This window comes from Mytilus galloprovincialis, unplaced genomic scaffold (genome assembly GCF_965363235.1).
Source record: "Mytilus galloprovincialis unplaced genomic scaffold, xbMytGall1.hap1.1 HAP1_SCAFFOLD_284, whole genome shotgun sequence".
Taxonomy (NCBI): Eukaryota; Metazoa; Mollusca; class Bivalvia; order Mytilida; family Mytilidae; genus Mytilus; species Mytilus galloprovincialis.
Genome location: NW_027468198.1, coordinates 14595 through 31262, shown reverse-complemented (window position 1 = coordinate 31262; position 16668 = coordinate 14595). Strand labels below are relative to the sequence as shown.

Here is a 16668-nt window from a genome sequence, read left to right as displayed (position 1 = left end):
GGTTGATATGCATTTTAATTTCAGTAGTCAAGTCCATCATGGAAGTTTTCCATTCCCTTGAAATTTACATTTCCATTGAAAGCCCAAGCTGAATGAATATTATATCTACTGCAAAACAAACTTTGAAATTTCGCTTGAATGGAATAGTGGTGATATGTTGTTCAATACTAAATTCCAACTCACACTTGAAAATTGACACAGAGCTTTTACTACTGTTTTTCTTCTCAAATTTACATTGAGTAAAAAAGGGAAGGAAAATTACATTAAATATTACAGTGAAAAACATTGCAAAAGCATTCCGCGACAAAAAATTCAAAGAACAGTCTACAAAACACAACACAGATATCTCAAGTCTGAACAATGCCATTCCCAGCATAATTCAGGTGAACTCATGTGCTCAGGATAGGTATTTAGATCTTACTCCTCATGTGGCATCCAAAAGTATAAATTTAGTGATGAAGTTAAACGTTCGTTTCTGGTAGTTAGATGCTCGAATCTCCAGCATATGTGTATTTACTTTTCAACAGCTTGTGTTGATTATTGGTAGTGTGACAGTTTTAACAGTTAATCTCTGTAATTTTAATCTTTGCAGAACTGACTGCATAGAAAACAAGAAAGAAATATTAATAATGGTCACCTAAGTATGTCCTATATTCCGATAACTTTACTTTTCTAAGTAAACTGTTGTCAATATATGTTTACAGTCACTTTTAAAATATGTTATTTTATTAGGAGAGAGAGTTCTCAACCATGTATTTTTTTCTGGATTATATTTTACAGTTCAAAAGTATTCTTAATTGGTGCCTTTTCTCTTTTTTCAATGCAGTTTCACAAAATTCGCATTTTTTTTTCAAATTACCTTGGCTTCTTGAATTTTGGCTTATACAATACTTTCAAACGATAAGACTATTTATAAATTCCATATATAAAGACAATAACAATCAAAACCAAGGAGTAAACAAAGTCTCAAAAAACCAAGGACATTTACATCAACAGTTATAAATAATAAATAAGAAACAACACACTCCACTAAAAACCAGGAGTGAAATCAGGTGCTTCGGAAGGGTAAGCATTTCCTGCGCCGTATACGACACCTGTCATGTTATTTCTTTGTTCAGTTCGGTAATGATGGAAGGTTATATAAAACATGACATGTAAAAGTTCTTTTTCGTTCTGTCCCTTTGCAGTGTACAATACTATGGAGTTGTACTCATTTATCTAAACTGTTTTTTACTAATTTTTTAAGACCATACAGAAACCCTATAGTTGTTAATTTATTGCGATTTTGTCTCATTGGCATCTCCTTTTCTTTTATATACAGATAACAATCGACGATATTGTGTCAAATATTTTTTTCATCCTTCTAGAGATCATGAAAGCAATTTTTGATACATAGAAATATACAAGAAGGCCAACCAATATATTCTGTTTGACTTCTATAAAGTGTTGCAGAGGCAGTTTTGGTATACTTTTTTAACAGAGTTGTGTTAATATATTTGAGGAAGTATTTAGAAAATGAAAGAAAACATATCTTGAAAACAAATCATACATCAAGGAAAGAAGGTTTTGATGGTTCCCTTGACAATTTCGTTACATATAGGACACTTTCTCATAGCTGGTGCACAATCCAGGCAACAGACAAGATGACCACAAGGTAAGAACGCAATAGCTACTGGATTTTCCATACATATGGTACAGGTCAGTTTCTCCTTCTGCTCTTCATATTCCTCTAATACTTTTTCAAATCCTAAAATGACAGTAAATGTACTTTGCTTTAATTGGTACATATCAACTTTTTTTCTGCACTCTTTTATTCTATCATATTTTTTAAAGCCATAAATTTATATACAAGAATGGTATTTTCATAATAAATGTTTTAAGCTTTATTTGAATTAGGGATAAAATAAAACCAGAGAGGTGAGTTTTTTTAGTCTTTACTAAGTTTACTTGAGAATATTTGTATACTATAAACTCTTTAAAAGCATTCCATTGTTATAAAGGTTTGCGAATACCTTACAAAATAACATTCACATATTTTAAAACTGAGAGTACTAGACTAAATTAGGTGAGATCGATCATGTTCAATTCATTCAATGAAACTGCATTGCTATTCTACAAGATTACCTTCCAAATAGGACAAATCATCTGTGGTGCCTTCAGCTCCTGTTGGTTGTTCTGTTGTTTCTTCTTTAAATAAATAAAAAATACTGATATACTTAATAGTTTATATTATGACTAGATTGTCAAATTCATTTTAGAGTGACAACAAGAAATTTTACAGATAGACTGGCATTGTTAAACATAATGATACCAATGACAGCATAATCCACCTGTTCAATTCCTATAAATTAAACATTTGTTATCCTGAATTTTTCAACTATCTTATAAAGTTGATTAAGTGATGATTGAATCCTACACGTTTTTCTATTTGAGGTTTTAACTGTAATCACAGTTCTTATAACAATAGTTTAGTATATAAAATAAATGAAAAATACTTGAGGTATCTTAAATAAAATAAACTTAAAAGAATGAGATAGTTGACAAATTTTAAAATTAATTAAAATGCATAATTAGCTTTCGTATTTTTTTTTAATTTTCAATAAAAGACATAATACTTGACCATCAAAAAAGGAAATCTGTCAAACTAGTCATAAAAGTGTTAGTAGTCCGTATCAACATGTCAATAATTTGGTCAATGTTGGCTAGATGAAACAAAAGAATTGACTATTTTTCAATTGATCAACAGTATTTTTGGAACAACAATAGTGAAATCTATCGAACTGATCGACATTTATCTTCAGTGGTTAATAAAAACAATTAAAACGAAGTAAAACTGTTAGCTACTGCTCAATGATGATACACTTAACTAAAGATTTAGGTAAACCAAAAAACTGATGCATAATGAATCTGAAAACATTTCACACTGTAAAGTTATATCCTCTTAGTCTGACAACATATTTCAGGAAGCTTCTATTCTAGTTCACAAGAATCATGTGACATATATTTCATAAATACCCATTATGTGTAAAATCATTTTAGGGGAATGTAGCTATTTTTCTTATTACAAATGTATTGGCATACTTCTTAAATCTGTAAACCTAATCTACATTGGTATTTAATGGTCTCTAACAACAATTCTAAATGATTTTGTCATGGTATCTGTATTCAGTAAACATGTAGTTAATCAGTCATGAAGCTGAAAACAAATCACACTGTAAAATATGTTCACAAACAGCCTGACATTACATATCTCGAAAGTTTCCTGGAAACTGTGTATAAAAAGTTATAGAAGTTGGAACCTTAAAGTTTTCAGTAGACAGGAAGTTGACAATACATAAATCTAAAACCACATTACATAATAATGCATGATCGTATGAAAACTAATAACACATTTCAACTTTGATTTGCAACTCCTGAGAAAATTCTTGAGACAGATCTCATTTGTAACTCCTGAAAATGATCTTTTGGAATATCTGTAGCTCCTAAGAAAGAATATTCTGACCGAATTTCACCAGAATTTGTCGGCTGAATTACAGACAGATGGATAAATAATATATATACTAAAATATATTTGTTTTTTTGTTGAAGAAATTTTGCTGACTGCTGTTTCTGTCAGAGATTGGCAAAATATCACATTTGTGGCACAACATCATTATTATTGTTATTAATTGATGTTTCTTCATGTACCTGCTATAGCCACACTTGTTTGTGGCACCACTTGATTAGTGGGATGTGTTAGAGCCAATTGTTGTCCAGATGTTGGTAATGCTGATGCTCCTTGTTCTCTCTCTTCCTCTATTTGTAGGATAACTTCATATATCTCTGTTGCCTGTAGTTCTGCATTGTCATGTGATCTCCCTGTAATTAAAGGAATAATATTTTTAACCTATTAAAGCAGTTCTCTCATGGTAGTACCTTGTTGCAGATGTTGTACACTGAGATTCATAGTGTAGGAAAAAATATATGCTGGCACTTTTTTGAGATAAAATATAACAGGAACAAATGAGCAAATTATTGTAAATAATGAATTAATATTGCAAAGTAGTTATAGGAATGACTTTAAATGGTCTGATTTGCCTACAAAAAAACCCATAGAGAAAGCTGGCAATACTGGACATATTATCACTAACAGAATAAATTGAATGGATAAACAACTTCCTTTATTTATAACTAGGAAATGGCTTCAAAATGTTAACAGTATTTGTTCTCATAGTAAACATTTTCATCTTGACAGGATTTTAATTATATAAGTCTACCAAGTTAAACGAAAATATGAAATATGTTTTTCTTTAAGATTCATTGGGGAACTATATGTCATCATTGCTGACATGTTTGACATATATCAGAAGGAAAAGAGATATCCTTGGATCTCATGGTTTTTTGTCCAACAAGACCTTAATACAACAAGAAAGAATTGCATTTCTTCTAACAAGTAAAGTTGAAATTGGAAGAGGAGCAAACTGTATTGGCATAGTGCTGAATTTTTCTTGTGATTTGAAGATTTGAATAAAATATTTACCTGTCTGTCGTCTATTGGATCTCCATCGATCTATAGCCTGATTTATTATAGTATCATCTTTCCCCATTTCTCTTAACGTCTGAACAGGAATGGATGACATGATATTAGCAGGTCCTAAAATTAAACATATGAAAAGGCATCAAGAAGATTGCACTGCTGAAATTAATTATTTTATAGTACACAATGAACATACCACAAACTGACAGCATGGCATGATTTCATAACTTAAAGCTTGTTTACAGAAAAGGTAAATTCTAGCCAAATTTTATATGGTACTGTTATCATTGATTTGTTTGTAGATAATTTTAGCATCCTTTATTTTTAAATTAAAGTGTCAAGTATTTAAAAAAAAATAAATGGAAAATGATCCAAGGGACACAGATGATTCCCCCTTGCATATAATGTTATACTTGGACATACCTTAAGAACTGTAAAAGAGATTATTCCCAAAATGTTACTAGATCAGAGTTTTGAGTTAATCAGCATTGTGTATTTGTTTCATAACATTAAGTTGATGCATTATTAAGTTAGTAAACCATAACAAACAAATCATCGATTTTTCCATTTGTAAAACCAGATGCTCCGCAGGGCGCAGCTTTATACGACCTAGTGGTTGAACCCTGAACGGTTGGGGCAAGTATGGACACAATATTTAAGCTGGATTCAGCTCTGAATTTGGATTGTGATTAAATAGTTGAAACAGCATAGGTTTCTGACACAGAATGAATGTGGTCTAATGAACTTAAAAATTTTTTTTTTGCCTTTGAGCAATTCACTATGCTGTTGAATATTATTTCTCTCAAAAAAATGTTTAAAGAAATTATCTTTTTATTTATGAAATCTGAAATGAGAAAAATTGAACCCCCCCCCCCCCCCCCAATTTTTTTTACACATCCCTCTTTCCCTTATTCCAAAACTGATCTCAATTCAAATTTCTAATGGGGTTTGCAACAATAACTACTCATTTAAATACATCATAAAATATTAAAATGTAAAAATAAGTGCTTGTTATTACTGAATAGTAAAGATTGTTTAATTTATCAGTTGGTAGTAAAAGTGAATATACATTGTTTATCACATATTTGTTATGAATACCTTAGGTTTGGCATATGCAATAACCTCAAAATTGCCCGGGGCAAAAAAGAGATATTGATATTGTGCCCTCTAAATGACGTGACGTCATTGCGTCCTTAACGACAATGGCGAACAATGACGGTGACGGTGCTCGTTTCGTCGCAGTGGGAGAAGGCGAAACGGGAGACTTTGTGGAACTAATGAAAAACGCCAATACGAAAAAAAAAGTAAGTGACAATTCTGAAGGACTGGTTAACAAGTGTCGGAGAATTACGCAATTCATATTCTAAAATAAGTGGAAATGTGACAATAAATTTCTATGGAGTAAATGATAATCAAAGAGCTGAATAGCTCTGAGGGGAAAGACGGCCCTTGTTTCTATTTCATTTTTTTGGGGTGGGGGTTGGGGGGGGGGGTATCTTTTGATAGTCTTAAAATATAAAGAATGAAAAAAAGAACAGCTAGAACATGTGGAAGGTTGACACTATTGGAATCAATTGTTGTTTAATGTAATTTCGTTTCTTTAGTTTAGGATTCAATTTAGACCAATGGAAGAGATCTGCATCTTCTAAATCTATACATTCAATTAAAGTTGATAGTTAATTATCTAAAATTCAACTAGTTGAATTCTGTCATTTAACAACAACTGCAATTATTTTTGAAATCTTAATAGTGTACGTGACAGTACTCTTTTTTTTATTAAGAAAGTTAGGACTGAAAAATCTATTCAGTTTTAAATTTCCATTGATAAAGTTCCCAGTTATATCTCTCATCACAGGGATACAGGTACTAATAAAAATAGCAATATGATTGATGTAAACTGTGTGAAGCTTGTTTCCAAATCCTACATTTTGAAATATTTGTAAAATTTCATGAATAAATAGGTTTAAACTACAAAATGCAACATTTGTAATTTTTTTGTAACTATTACAATGATTATGTTGGTACACAAAATTTAGTTTTAATGAAAGACTACTTATCATATACTAAATGTCACATTTTAAGTGTTTATTTTAGTGGATAATTAGGTCATAGATTGAGGTGCTCCTGATTTGGAGGAAGATTCTCAAAACAGAGTTTTACACTCCACTACGGCAGAGGCATACACATAATTTTGAAACCCCATGGGACACATGGGGCCAACAAAATACCTCCAGGTTTTTCTGCCCCTAATCCTTTTACTGATATTGACTTCAGTTCTCAAAGTTTTATTACAGTTCTTTGCAAGGTTTTCTCTTTCCTGATCTTGGTGTCAAAATACAAATGAAAATAACACTTTTTTCTGTGTCTGATGCCCATTTCTCTATTCACCTTCTTCAGGGATCATTACTTCAAAACATTCCAGCATAAAGGATGTATACCTAAGCAATAAACCTGGTTTATGTGTGCTATATTAAGGAATTATAAAGTACATGGCCATCTGAACTTTCAGATTTTGTTTTACATGAATTGTATATTGATCTTTCCTAGCCAGCTAGCTTTATAGTATTGTATATACATTTTTAATGTCACCAACTAACTTTTTTCAAGTTTCCAACCCATACAGTTGGACAAATCGTACACTTGGACAGATAGCACTTTGCTATTATAAATGTGTAAAATGGTTCCAACACTATACTGGTTGGACTTCAAAATTGGTTATAATCTTGCATTGCCATGTCTTGGAAAGTCTTGCATTTAGAATCCCTTCCTTCTCCAGTATCTTACTAAAGATGCTTCCAAGAAAGTGATGTATTATTGGTGTATATTGGTCTTGTATTTGTATTCATATCAGTTTGCTAAAGCTCAATTTATTCATTGACAAATGATGTGTTAAACTCTATCTCCTTTCCTTTCCAGGTTCAATTGTGTTGTTGAGTTGCTGTCACACTTATTCATACACAAAATCTCCTTATAACAATTCATATCACACTACATTAGTCATTCACTTATAGTTTGCTACATATTTCTATATACATATATTTATATATATATATATATGAATAAAATTCAAATTCTTTAAAAAGGAATAGGAAAAACCCATATTTTTTCTATATATAGATAAGGAAAACCCATATTTTTATTTTCTTTATTAATACATATGTAAATTTCCAAATCTTCCAAGCAGATTGATTGTTGATAGACTAACGTTCAGTAGGAATACATAGGGTGCAGATATTTTTTTTATTTGAATACTAATGTTGACCTATATGTCCTTTTCTAGTTAGGTGTAACTGAGTTGTTGAGTTGCTTTATCTTTGATCAACATTCATCATCTCCTTACACATGTCATGTAACTCTTAAAGAGGTTCATAATGTCATGACAGGTAATACATTTTCATGACAAAAAAATAAAAATAAAATTTTGTTTTGATCCAAATGCCTCCTCTTTATCTTGATATTCTGCCTCACAGATGTCGGACAACTTATACAACAGACAAAACTTAAAATAGTGACACTGCTGACAACAATATATGAGCACTATGTTTCTCCTTTGACATAGTTCGAATAATAATTAACATGATTGATGTAATCTTTTGAAATTTCAATTCACTTCTCTTGACAGAAAGCCATAATAGAATTTTGGGATAGAATCCTTATAGGTAACAAAAAGTTCTTCCCTCCACTAAATAAACTACCTACCAAGGAAATAATAGTGGTCAAATGAACAATTTTTTTTAGGTAACTTACTCCCTTCATCCAGGACAGACAGTTGTCTAGGTAACTGTATTGGCTGGTTCGAAGCTTCCTAAAAAGAAAAAAAATAATCAGAAAGGAAAATTTTTATATTGAAAGACGTACTGACTGTGACAAACAGTTCTCAATAGTTCAGTATAATACTTTTTCACCTTTTCCCTTTCGTTGTAAAGATTCAAAATCTAATGCAGACAGCTAAAATGGTCATTATCCAGATATTGATATTTCAGTTTTACAAAGGAAACGCTATACTAACATTTATGATAAAAGATTGTTAGCACCAGGTAGTAAGTTTTCAATTTTTGGACAGGTATGTTTCTTTGGTTCCTTCTTACATTGTATATATTTCACAACTTGTTCCAATGTCTTCAGACTGGTTTTTGATTTTAATGAACATAATTTTTGTATTATTATAAGTCAAGGATTTTATTAAAACCTTTACAATTTGTTTCATAAAAAAAATACTTGCTTAGAAAGTTTGACTTGACAAGTCCCTTAAGTTTAGACACAACTTAGTTTTTATAGTAATATCTATAAAGCCGTTTAAATTTAGACACAACATAGGTTAACTTATTGATCCTTTAAATAAACGTATTAGTAAAGGTTGTTATCTAAAACAGTAGTAAAATGTGACCATCCCTTCATCAAAAACAATTTAAGACCGGAATACAAGCCAATGCCTATCACTATTGATTGCACTAAATGGGTAGTCTCACATTTTTATTTTAATGAAATTGACAAAAGAGACGAAATATGCTTTAAACAAATGGGCTCGAGCAAATGGGACTCTATTCATTTGCAGGCAAATATACATTAAATCTCTAGTATAATTTGTTTCCTAAAAGTTTAAAGTTAAGGAAGAAATCTGCGCTTACAAAATAGGTCACTATTTTTTGGCTGTCAAATATACATAACGATCTAGACATTAAACTCCTTTTATCTATTTCCTATATATATAATAAACTTAACTAAACTAATTTTATTACTCACAAATATATAAATAATTTTATGATTTATATATCAACATCTTGACATTTGAAGCCAGTACAAAATTATTTTATTTTGAGGGAAAAACCTCTAAAATTCCAAATTCATTTGAAATAAATTTGTTTTAGTTTTCTCTTAGCTTGTACAGACTGTTCATTTTTAATAACAAGAATATATTTCAAAATTGATGATATCAAACTCCATAAAGTTTGATGCAACCATAAAATTCATTAATAATAATTAACAATTATAAAATTAGTTATAGCATAAATATAAATCATAGAGAAAATCTCAAGTGGAAAGATATAACTATCATGATACACTCCTGTGCACTTTCCTGCTAAGTGATTGGTTTATTGTTTATGTTTACTGATTGGCTGTATAATTCCCGCCTTCAATATTAACTCAAGAAGATGACAGCCATTCTTTCTTCTGTGTTTTTAATCAATGGAGGATTAATCGACTTTTTTTATACTTTAGTGTTGTCTTAAATAGATATGTAATAACTATGTAGATAAGTGTGCAATCTTCCATTTGATAAGTGTGAAATTCCCCTTTGTCAGTGTGACTTTATGTGGATTTATGATTTTTTAAGGTAATGCTAATAGCCGTATGGATTGTTTGCATTGTGTATTGGAAATATTTAGGATTTTAATGATCATTGCAAGATTAAGGTAAGCAAAATTGCAACGATGTGGTAGAATACATATTTTTGTATATTCGAATTATAAATCAAGATGCAGAAGTTAATGTAGAATTTTAAACTACTTGAATGGTGTAATTTTCTTTTTCTGTTTTTTTTTGGTATGTTTTCCTATTTACAAAATGAGACTATTTTCATTTTCCTCAATACTCAACTACTTTCAGAAGAAAGCTCCCTTTCATCAATTCGTAATCCGTGGTAAGCTTTGAAAATACCAAAATAAGGGTTCAAGGACAATTAATATATACCATCATTCTAAATGATTAATTTTCAATATAAAAGATAGAAAAAATCATCAAGTGTGTTGTGCGAGTTTCTACTTTATTGCAGCACGAACTTTAAGACACTGCACTTAATATTTAGATATTACGAGGGGGCTATCACTTCACAAGATGAGACACTAGCTGGAAAAATGTGACAATTACAATTCTTATTTCAGGATTGTAATCTCTAATTGACTTTATCATCATATAATTTAATATTAACTGTTTCTAAATATATTTGTTTTGTAATTAAACCCCTGTGATCTCTCGCTCGAAAACCACTATCAATTTACATGTTTCACCACTGAAGATTCACACCTGAACACCCCAAAAAGCATGAAATCAAACAGTTTATAACTTTATCATTATTTTAATTGTTATCTACAAATTTACACAGCACTCTTGCCAAGTAATAAAATCAATGAAGTGAGGATCTGCAGAACAATTAGTGTCAACAATAGTTTACCACAAATATTTTTTGTTACCCGGTAAAAGACTTATATATATGAATGGCGTTGGATAGACGTAAATGAGACTGTAATTAACAACAAAATAACCAAATTACATAATAAAGACATTGCACGAATTAAAAGTAAATACTTTGTAAAATAATATGTTCACCATTCCTTTTCTTTTGTCAGTTTATCATATACACTTGTACTAAACTATTTTCATAAATATGACACTAAAAGACAGAATAGAAAAATGGAATCCCAATGACTGGTTATCAATCACAACTTAAATTTACATCATTTCAATGCAATATCCAGTAACGTTTTTAAACAGAAGATTTGGTTTTTAGGGATTCGAATTGTCATAGTGTTATTTTTCTGATTCAGTTCTTGATATTGATAAGAAAACAAATCCAAAAAGTAAATTCAGATTCGGTAATTATACTTTGTTCAGAGAAAAATGGAGATTGGAAAATAATATTGGTCGCATTGAAAGGAAGTGTTTAATATATGTCATTTCGAGGCCTTTTATAGCTGACTATGAGTTATGGGTTTTGCTGATTCTTGAAGGCCGTACGGTAGTAATTAATTTCTATGTCATTTAGTCTCTTTGGACATCATACCACATCTTCTTATTTTTTTATTTATACATAGTTTTTTGGAGAATAAAAGATCTGTCTAAATGTACTACAATTTCCTACATCTGAATCCGCTAGATTTTTTAAAGGCATAATAACATTGTAAATTGTACATGTTAACCACACAATATTTTATCAAGTAATAACTACATAAAAACAAGAAAAGAAAATGTTTATATTTTTCTTTTGATAATTCATTTGATTCACAATTAATTGTGTTTCTATTTAAACAAAACACGGAGGCACAAACTGTGCAAATCTCTATTCTGCCGGAGAGGTTCATCTTAGCTTGAAATCGAAAGACAAACTGGCACCAAATCAAAATCAAAACGGTACATTTATATTGTTGCCTGTAAATTACGACATTTCTCATAAGTATTTATACATTATGTAGAACTTCCACACATGCAAATGAAAAATCTCGCCGATGTTACATTTCATTCCTTTTCATTCAAAAATGTTCATATCATTTTCGTAGTAACCATGCTAGTACATTCCATAGAACGTCAATTGTGTTCATTCAATTGTTGAATACGATTATTAATGTTTTGTTTCTATTTTCTGTAAATGATGGGTCAATTAATTGTTTCGTTTTAGATTTATGAATGACCAAAACGCATAGCTACTAACATGTTCTGTTTATAGCATGGAAACAAAAGAGACTGAAATAATGCAACCAATCATCAGTTATTATTATTATTATTATGAGATTCTTATTACATGTAATAACTACAAGTATGAAATCGCCAGGCATTTACCCCCGATATGATTGTAACTCGGCAGTCAGTGTGAATGTAACATAGTACTATCCAAAGTATTTTAAAAACACTAGGTCCTTTTGATTAATTACACATAAACTATAGTTACAGTGGCGAAAAAGTACATTTATCGTAGTAACAAATATTTCGATCACTTTTGTCTCTCTCATGATACATGGAAGTCACTGATTCATGATAAAAAAAAGTATATCTAGTGAGTTCAGACTTTGACAGATTATATCATGACAGTAAACAACACTTAAATTCATCTTGTTAAATTAATTGAATTACTACATTTCTTATCAGATGCTTTTTTACTTTTATAATGTAGATCAGAAGTCGGATAAATTGCTGTATTATTTAATGATAGAATTATCTACACAAAAAAAAACCCGTTTTGACTTAAACGCCTGTATACTATTCTTGCCAAAAAAATCTTTATATTGATACGACTTGTGAGGTCTGAGGTCGTAGGAAAATCAAACGGAAAATGACTATTTGTATTGGCCTTTAAGCGTAAGTGCCTGTAGTTAATTCTTTAAACTGATAGCAATGCAAGAGTTTTCTTTCAGGTATTGTTTAAAAAAAAAAATATTAGGTATACTGTATATTTCTTGAGTTTTGAGTCCAACATTTAATTGTACATATACTTTTCTATAGCTATAAAGATGGGTATAGTTTATTAAATTAAATTCAACAAGAGCTTACATCATAGTCAGTTTTGCTAAGTGATAAGAGCAATTTATTAAGAAAATGAGCATAAGTATATGTCAGGATTATTAAATTCAGGTCTGTATAATGGTCATGAATACATTAAAACCGTGGTATTTTTTCAAAGGTATTCTATATTTGATCGATATTGGGATACAAAGTGAAATCACACTCTGCTGGAAAATTCAAAACGGAAAGTCCCTTAATCGAATGGCAAAATCAAAAAGCTCAAAAACTTCAAACGAATAACACAACTGTCATATTCCTGACTTGATACAGGTATTTTCTTGTATAGATACATTGAAAAAAACTAACAAGGATTCCAAGATATGATTTTATTATACTTTAAATATAAGGATACAAATATAGCTGTCCTTCTTCATCATGATCATGACCTCAAGCAAACATGATTGAAGGAGTAAACTTGATTTTTTTATTTAAGTGGGATTTTTACAACATTACCAGTCAAATTAAGTGATAGCATACTGGCATATGTATATATTAATGTGAATCACACTTCAATGTTGTCATTGAAACACTTATCTCATTGTAATGTGATTGGCCTATTGTTGACTTGCTGATTAGTCGGTTTCTCGGTCGTTAAATCCACCTGTATTTATAACATCAATAACCATCATTCACTTTACTGCACCCGTTGTGCAAGAAGGTTGTTTTGACATTTAAAAATATTTTGTTATTTGTTGAACAAATAATTTAATATCTGTGTTTATATTATAAAATGTGTAATCTTCCTCTCATTTTTATGTCGACAGTTTCACTATTATACTTCAATTGAATGACGATTAACAGATTGGAATTCGAAAAAGGATTCATTATTAATTAAAAGTGTGGTTCTTTCAATATACCATATCATGTTAGTCAATTACAAAACAATGGTATGGATGAAATGCATTGAAATTATTTAGGAATATAATCACCTATAAGATGAAGGTAAGCCGAATTCAAAGTTTATTTCATATTTTAAGCATTCAATGCTCTTTAACTTTGTACTTTATTTTGAAGATTCAAGCGTAACTGAGGTTTTTTTTGTAGGTTTTAAATTTATCTCTATGACAAGTTTATTAATTTACAGTATAAATACAAAGTAATAAACGATTTTCTCTTCTTCACCTCAATAAGCTTGACATCAAGCAATGTATCACTTCATCCTAATCCTATTATGCAAATTCACATAAAAGGTAACTGCAATTGAAAAAAGAAAAAAAACCAGGTGTTTACAAAAAGTCTTAATAGATTTATTAAATAGTTGGAATGCCTAATCAACTAGCATAAATAATCCATGGAAATTATTGCAAAGTACATCTATTCTTCCAATTTTTTTAATCATTTATACATTGCAATACTTGTTGAACTCAATGTAAATAGCCTGAACTTTGTTGAAGGTTGAAAGAAATAAAACTAGAGGCTCTCAAGAGCCTGAATCGCTCACCTGACTCTACTTGGGTTTTTGAAATCATATTAAAAAGATAAAATTTGCTTTAATATTGCATTCCGTTCTGTGGTTCTCTAAAAGAAGACATTTGTATGTATTTTCCATAGGGTCTTATGTTAAACTAAGTCATCGGCTGGTGGCTATCTTGGATGATGGATTGGCTACAAAGTAACAACACAATTGGTCAGCAACTCATAAGGAACATTCATGCTATATATGGTTTCATTCCACTCAGTGATTCTTTAAAAGAATTCATTTGTTTGCAGTTCCCATAGGGTCCTAAGTCCCCCAAACAGGCGGCCATCTAGTATATTGGATCGGCCACAAAGTAACAACACTTAGTCAGCACTTCATAAGGAACATTCATGCCATGTTTGGTTTCATTTCATTTTATTGTTCTCTAAAAGAAGTCCTTTGTATGCATTTCTCATAGGGGTCAATGTTAAACTAAGTCCCTCCACTGGCGGCCATCTTGGATGTTGGATCGGCCAAAAAGTAACAACACTTGGTCAGCAACTCATAAGGAACATTCATGCTATATATGGTTTCATTCCACTCAGTGATTCTTTAAAAGAATTCATTTGTTTGCAGTTCCCATAGGGTCCTAAGTCCCCCAAACAGGCGGCCATCTAGTATATTGGATCGGCCACAAAGTAACAACACTTAGTCAGCACTTCATAAGGAACATTCATGCCATGTTTGGTTTCATTTCATTTTATTGTTCTCTAAAAGAAGTCCTTTGTATGCATTTCTCATAGGGTTCAATGTTAAACTAAGTCCCTCCACTGGCGGCCATCTTGGATGTTGGATCGGCCAAAAAGTAACAACACTTGGTCAGCACCTCATAAGGAACATTCATGCTATGTTTAATTTCATTCCATTTAGGAGTTCTCTAAAATTAAACATTTGTATGTATTTCCCATAGGGTCGTCCCTCGCTGATGGCCATATTGGATGTTTGATCGGTCACAAAGTAACAACACTTAGCCGGCACTTCATAAGGAACATTCATGCCATGTTTGGTTTCATTCAATTTAGTGGTTTTCTAAAAAACAAATACATTTGTATGTATTTCCCGTAGGGTCCTATGTTAAAAGTAGTCCCTCGCTGTTGGCCATATTGGATGTGGGATCCGTTCCCCATAGGGTCCAATGTTAAACTAAGTCCCTCTACTGGCGGCCATCTTAGATGTTGGATCGGTCACAAAGTAACAACACTGGTCAGCACCTCATAAGGAACATTCATGCTATGTTTCGTTTCATTCCATTCAGTAGTTCTCTAGAAGAGGTTCAAAATGTAAAAAGTTAACGATGAAGACGGACCACGGATGCCAAGTGATGAGAAATGCTCACTTGGCCCTTTTGGCCAGGTGAGCTAAAAATCAATTAATCAATGAAATTGAATCAAGTTATACAGACCCTATAATATGACACTTAAAAGTCGCCCATTCCCATGCCAATATTTTCATTTTCACTTTTTGATGGGATTGATTTTAAAAATTTTTTTTGGCATTAAAACATCACCATGACATAGAAGTACTAATCAGCTTATTGGACATTTTCAAATATAAATATTTAAAAAAAATTAATATAAAAAAAAGCCCCCTCCCCTTCCCAAAAAAAACCCTTTAGCTTTCCAATCTTGAATTTGTTGAGAAGGCAAATATAAAATGAAAATCTGTTTCCCTGACTTTATCAAGTAAGTGGCCTACACTTAATTAGTACTAGCAAACCCAGTTACATGAAGTTATATAGCAGGAGTCGATTTCACAAAAAAACTTACGACTAACATTGACCGTAAGATATGAACAATTCAGTATACTTACGATCAATCTAGTCGTAAGTTTTTTTTGTGAAATCGACTCCAGGTACTCATCATGTGAGCAAGTAAGAAACATAATTCTCTGTGGGAATTAGTCTTTATTGCAGTTTACCTGCTATACAATATGAATATGACCATGACAGAACAGGTTATGTTTCAAGATCCGTTTAGTGAGTGGGTGTAGAAAAGATTAATGGTGAATGAAACATTTTCCTTTATTCAAGAAGTTATATATTATTTTGCTAAAAAGTAAGAAGTAAATTGGAATTTAATAAAAAGGTCACGTTTTTTAAAACCTAGTATGCCAATATGAAATAGCGCAAATAGCACTTTTATGGTCTAGAGTTGCAAAATTGAATAAATATACACGTTAAAAAAACTTAAAGATAATTTGTCAATATTTTAATGAAGGAGATATTTTGGCAAGTTATAATAAGGATCTGCATGACAGACAGTGTGTGTCACTTAAAATATAGTTGACACCTGATACTTTTCTACTTAAAGAGATAATAGTTCACAAATAAAAACTTTGTAAAAGGATACAGTAATTAAGAGATTGAAGTTTCATTCGAACAGGTTTGGAACTTATGTTTTCTTTATTCATTCTTCCTGGG

General features: G+C 30.9%; 1 protein-coding gene across 1 annotated transcript; it reads right to left on the bottom strand.

Annotated features, from left to right (window-relative positions):
- Window positions 1–1428: 1428 nt before the first annotated feature.
- Window positions 1429–8321, bottom strand: LOC143061283 (uncharacterized; the record flags this gene model as incomplete). The annotated part of the gene is made up of 5 exons (XM_076233721.1): window positions 1429–1747; window positions 2125–2187; window positions 3688–3858; window positions 4520–4633; window positions 8264–8321. Coding segments are annotated over 5 exons (603 nt in total), but the record flags the coding sequence as incomplete, so codon positions are not given.
- Window positions 8322–16668: the final 8347 nt, after the last annotated feature.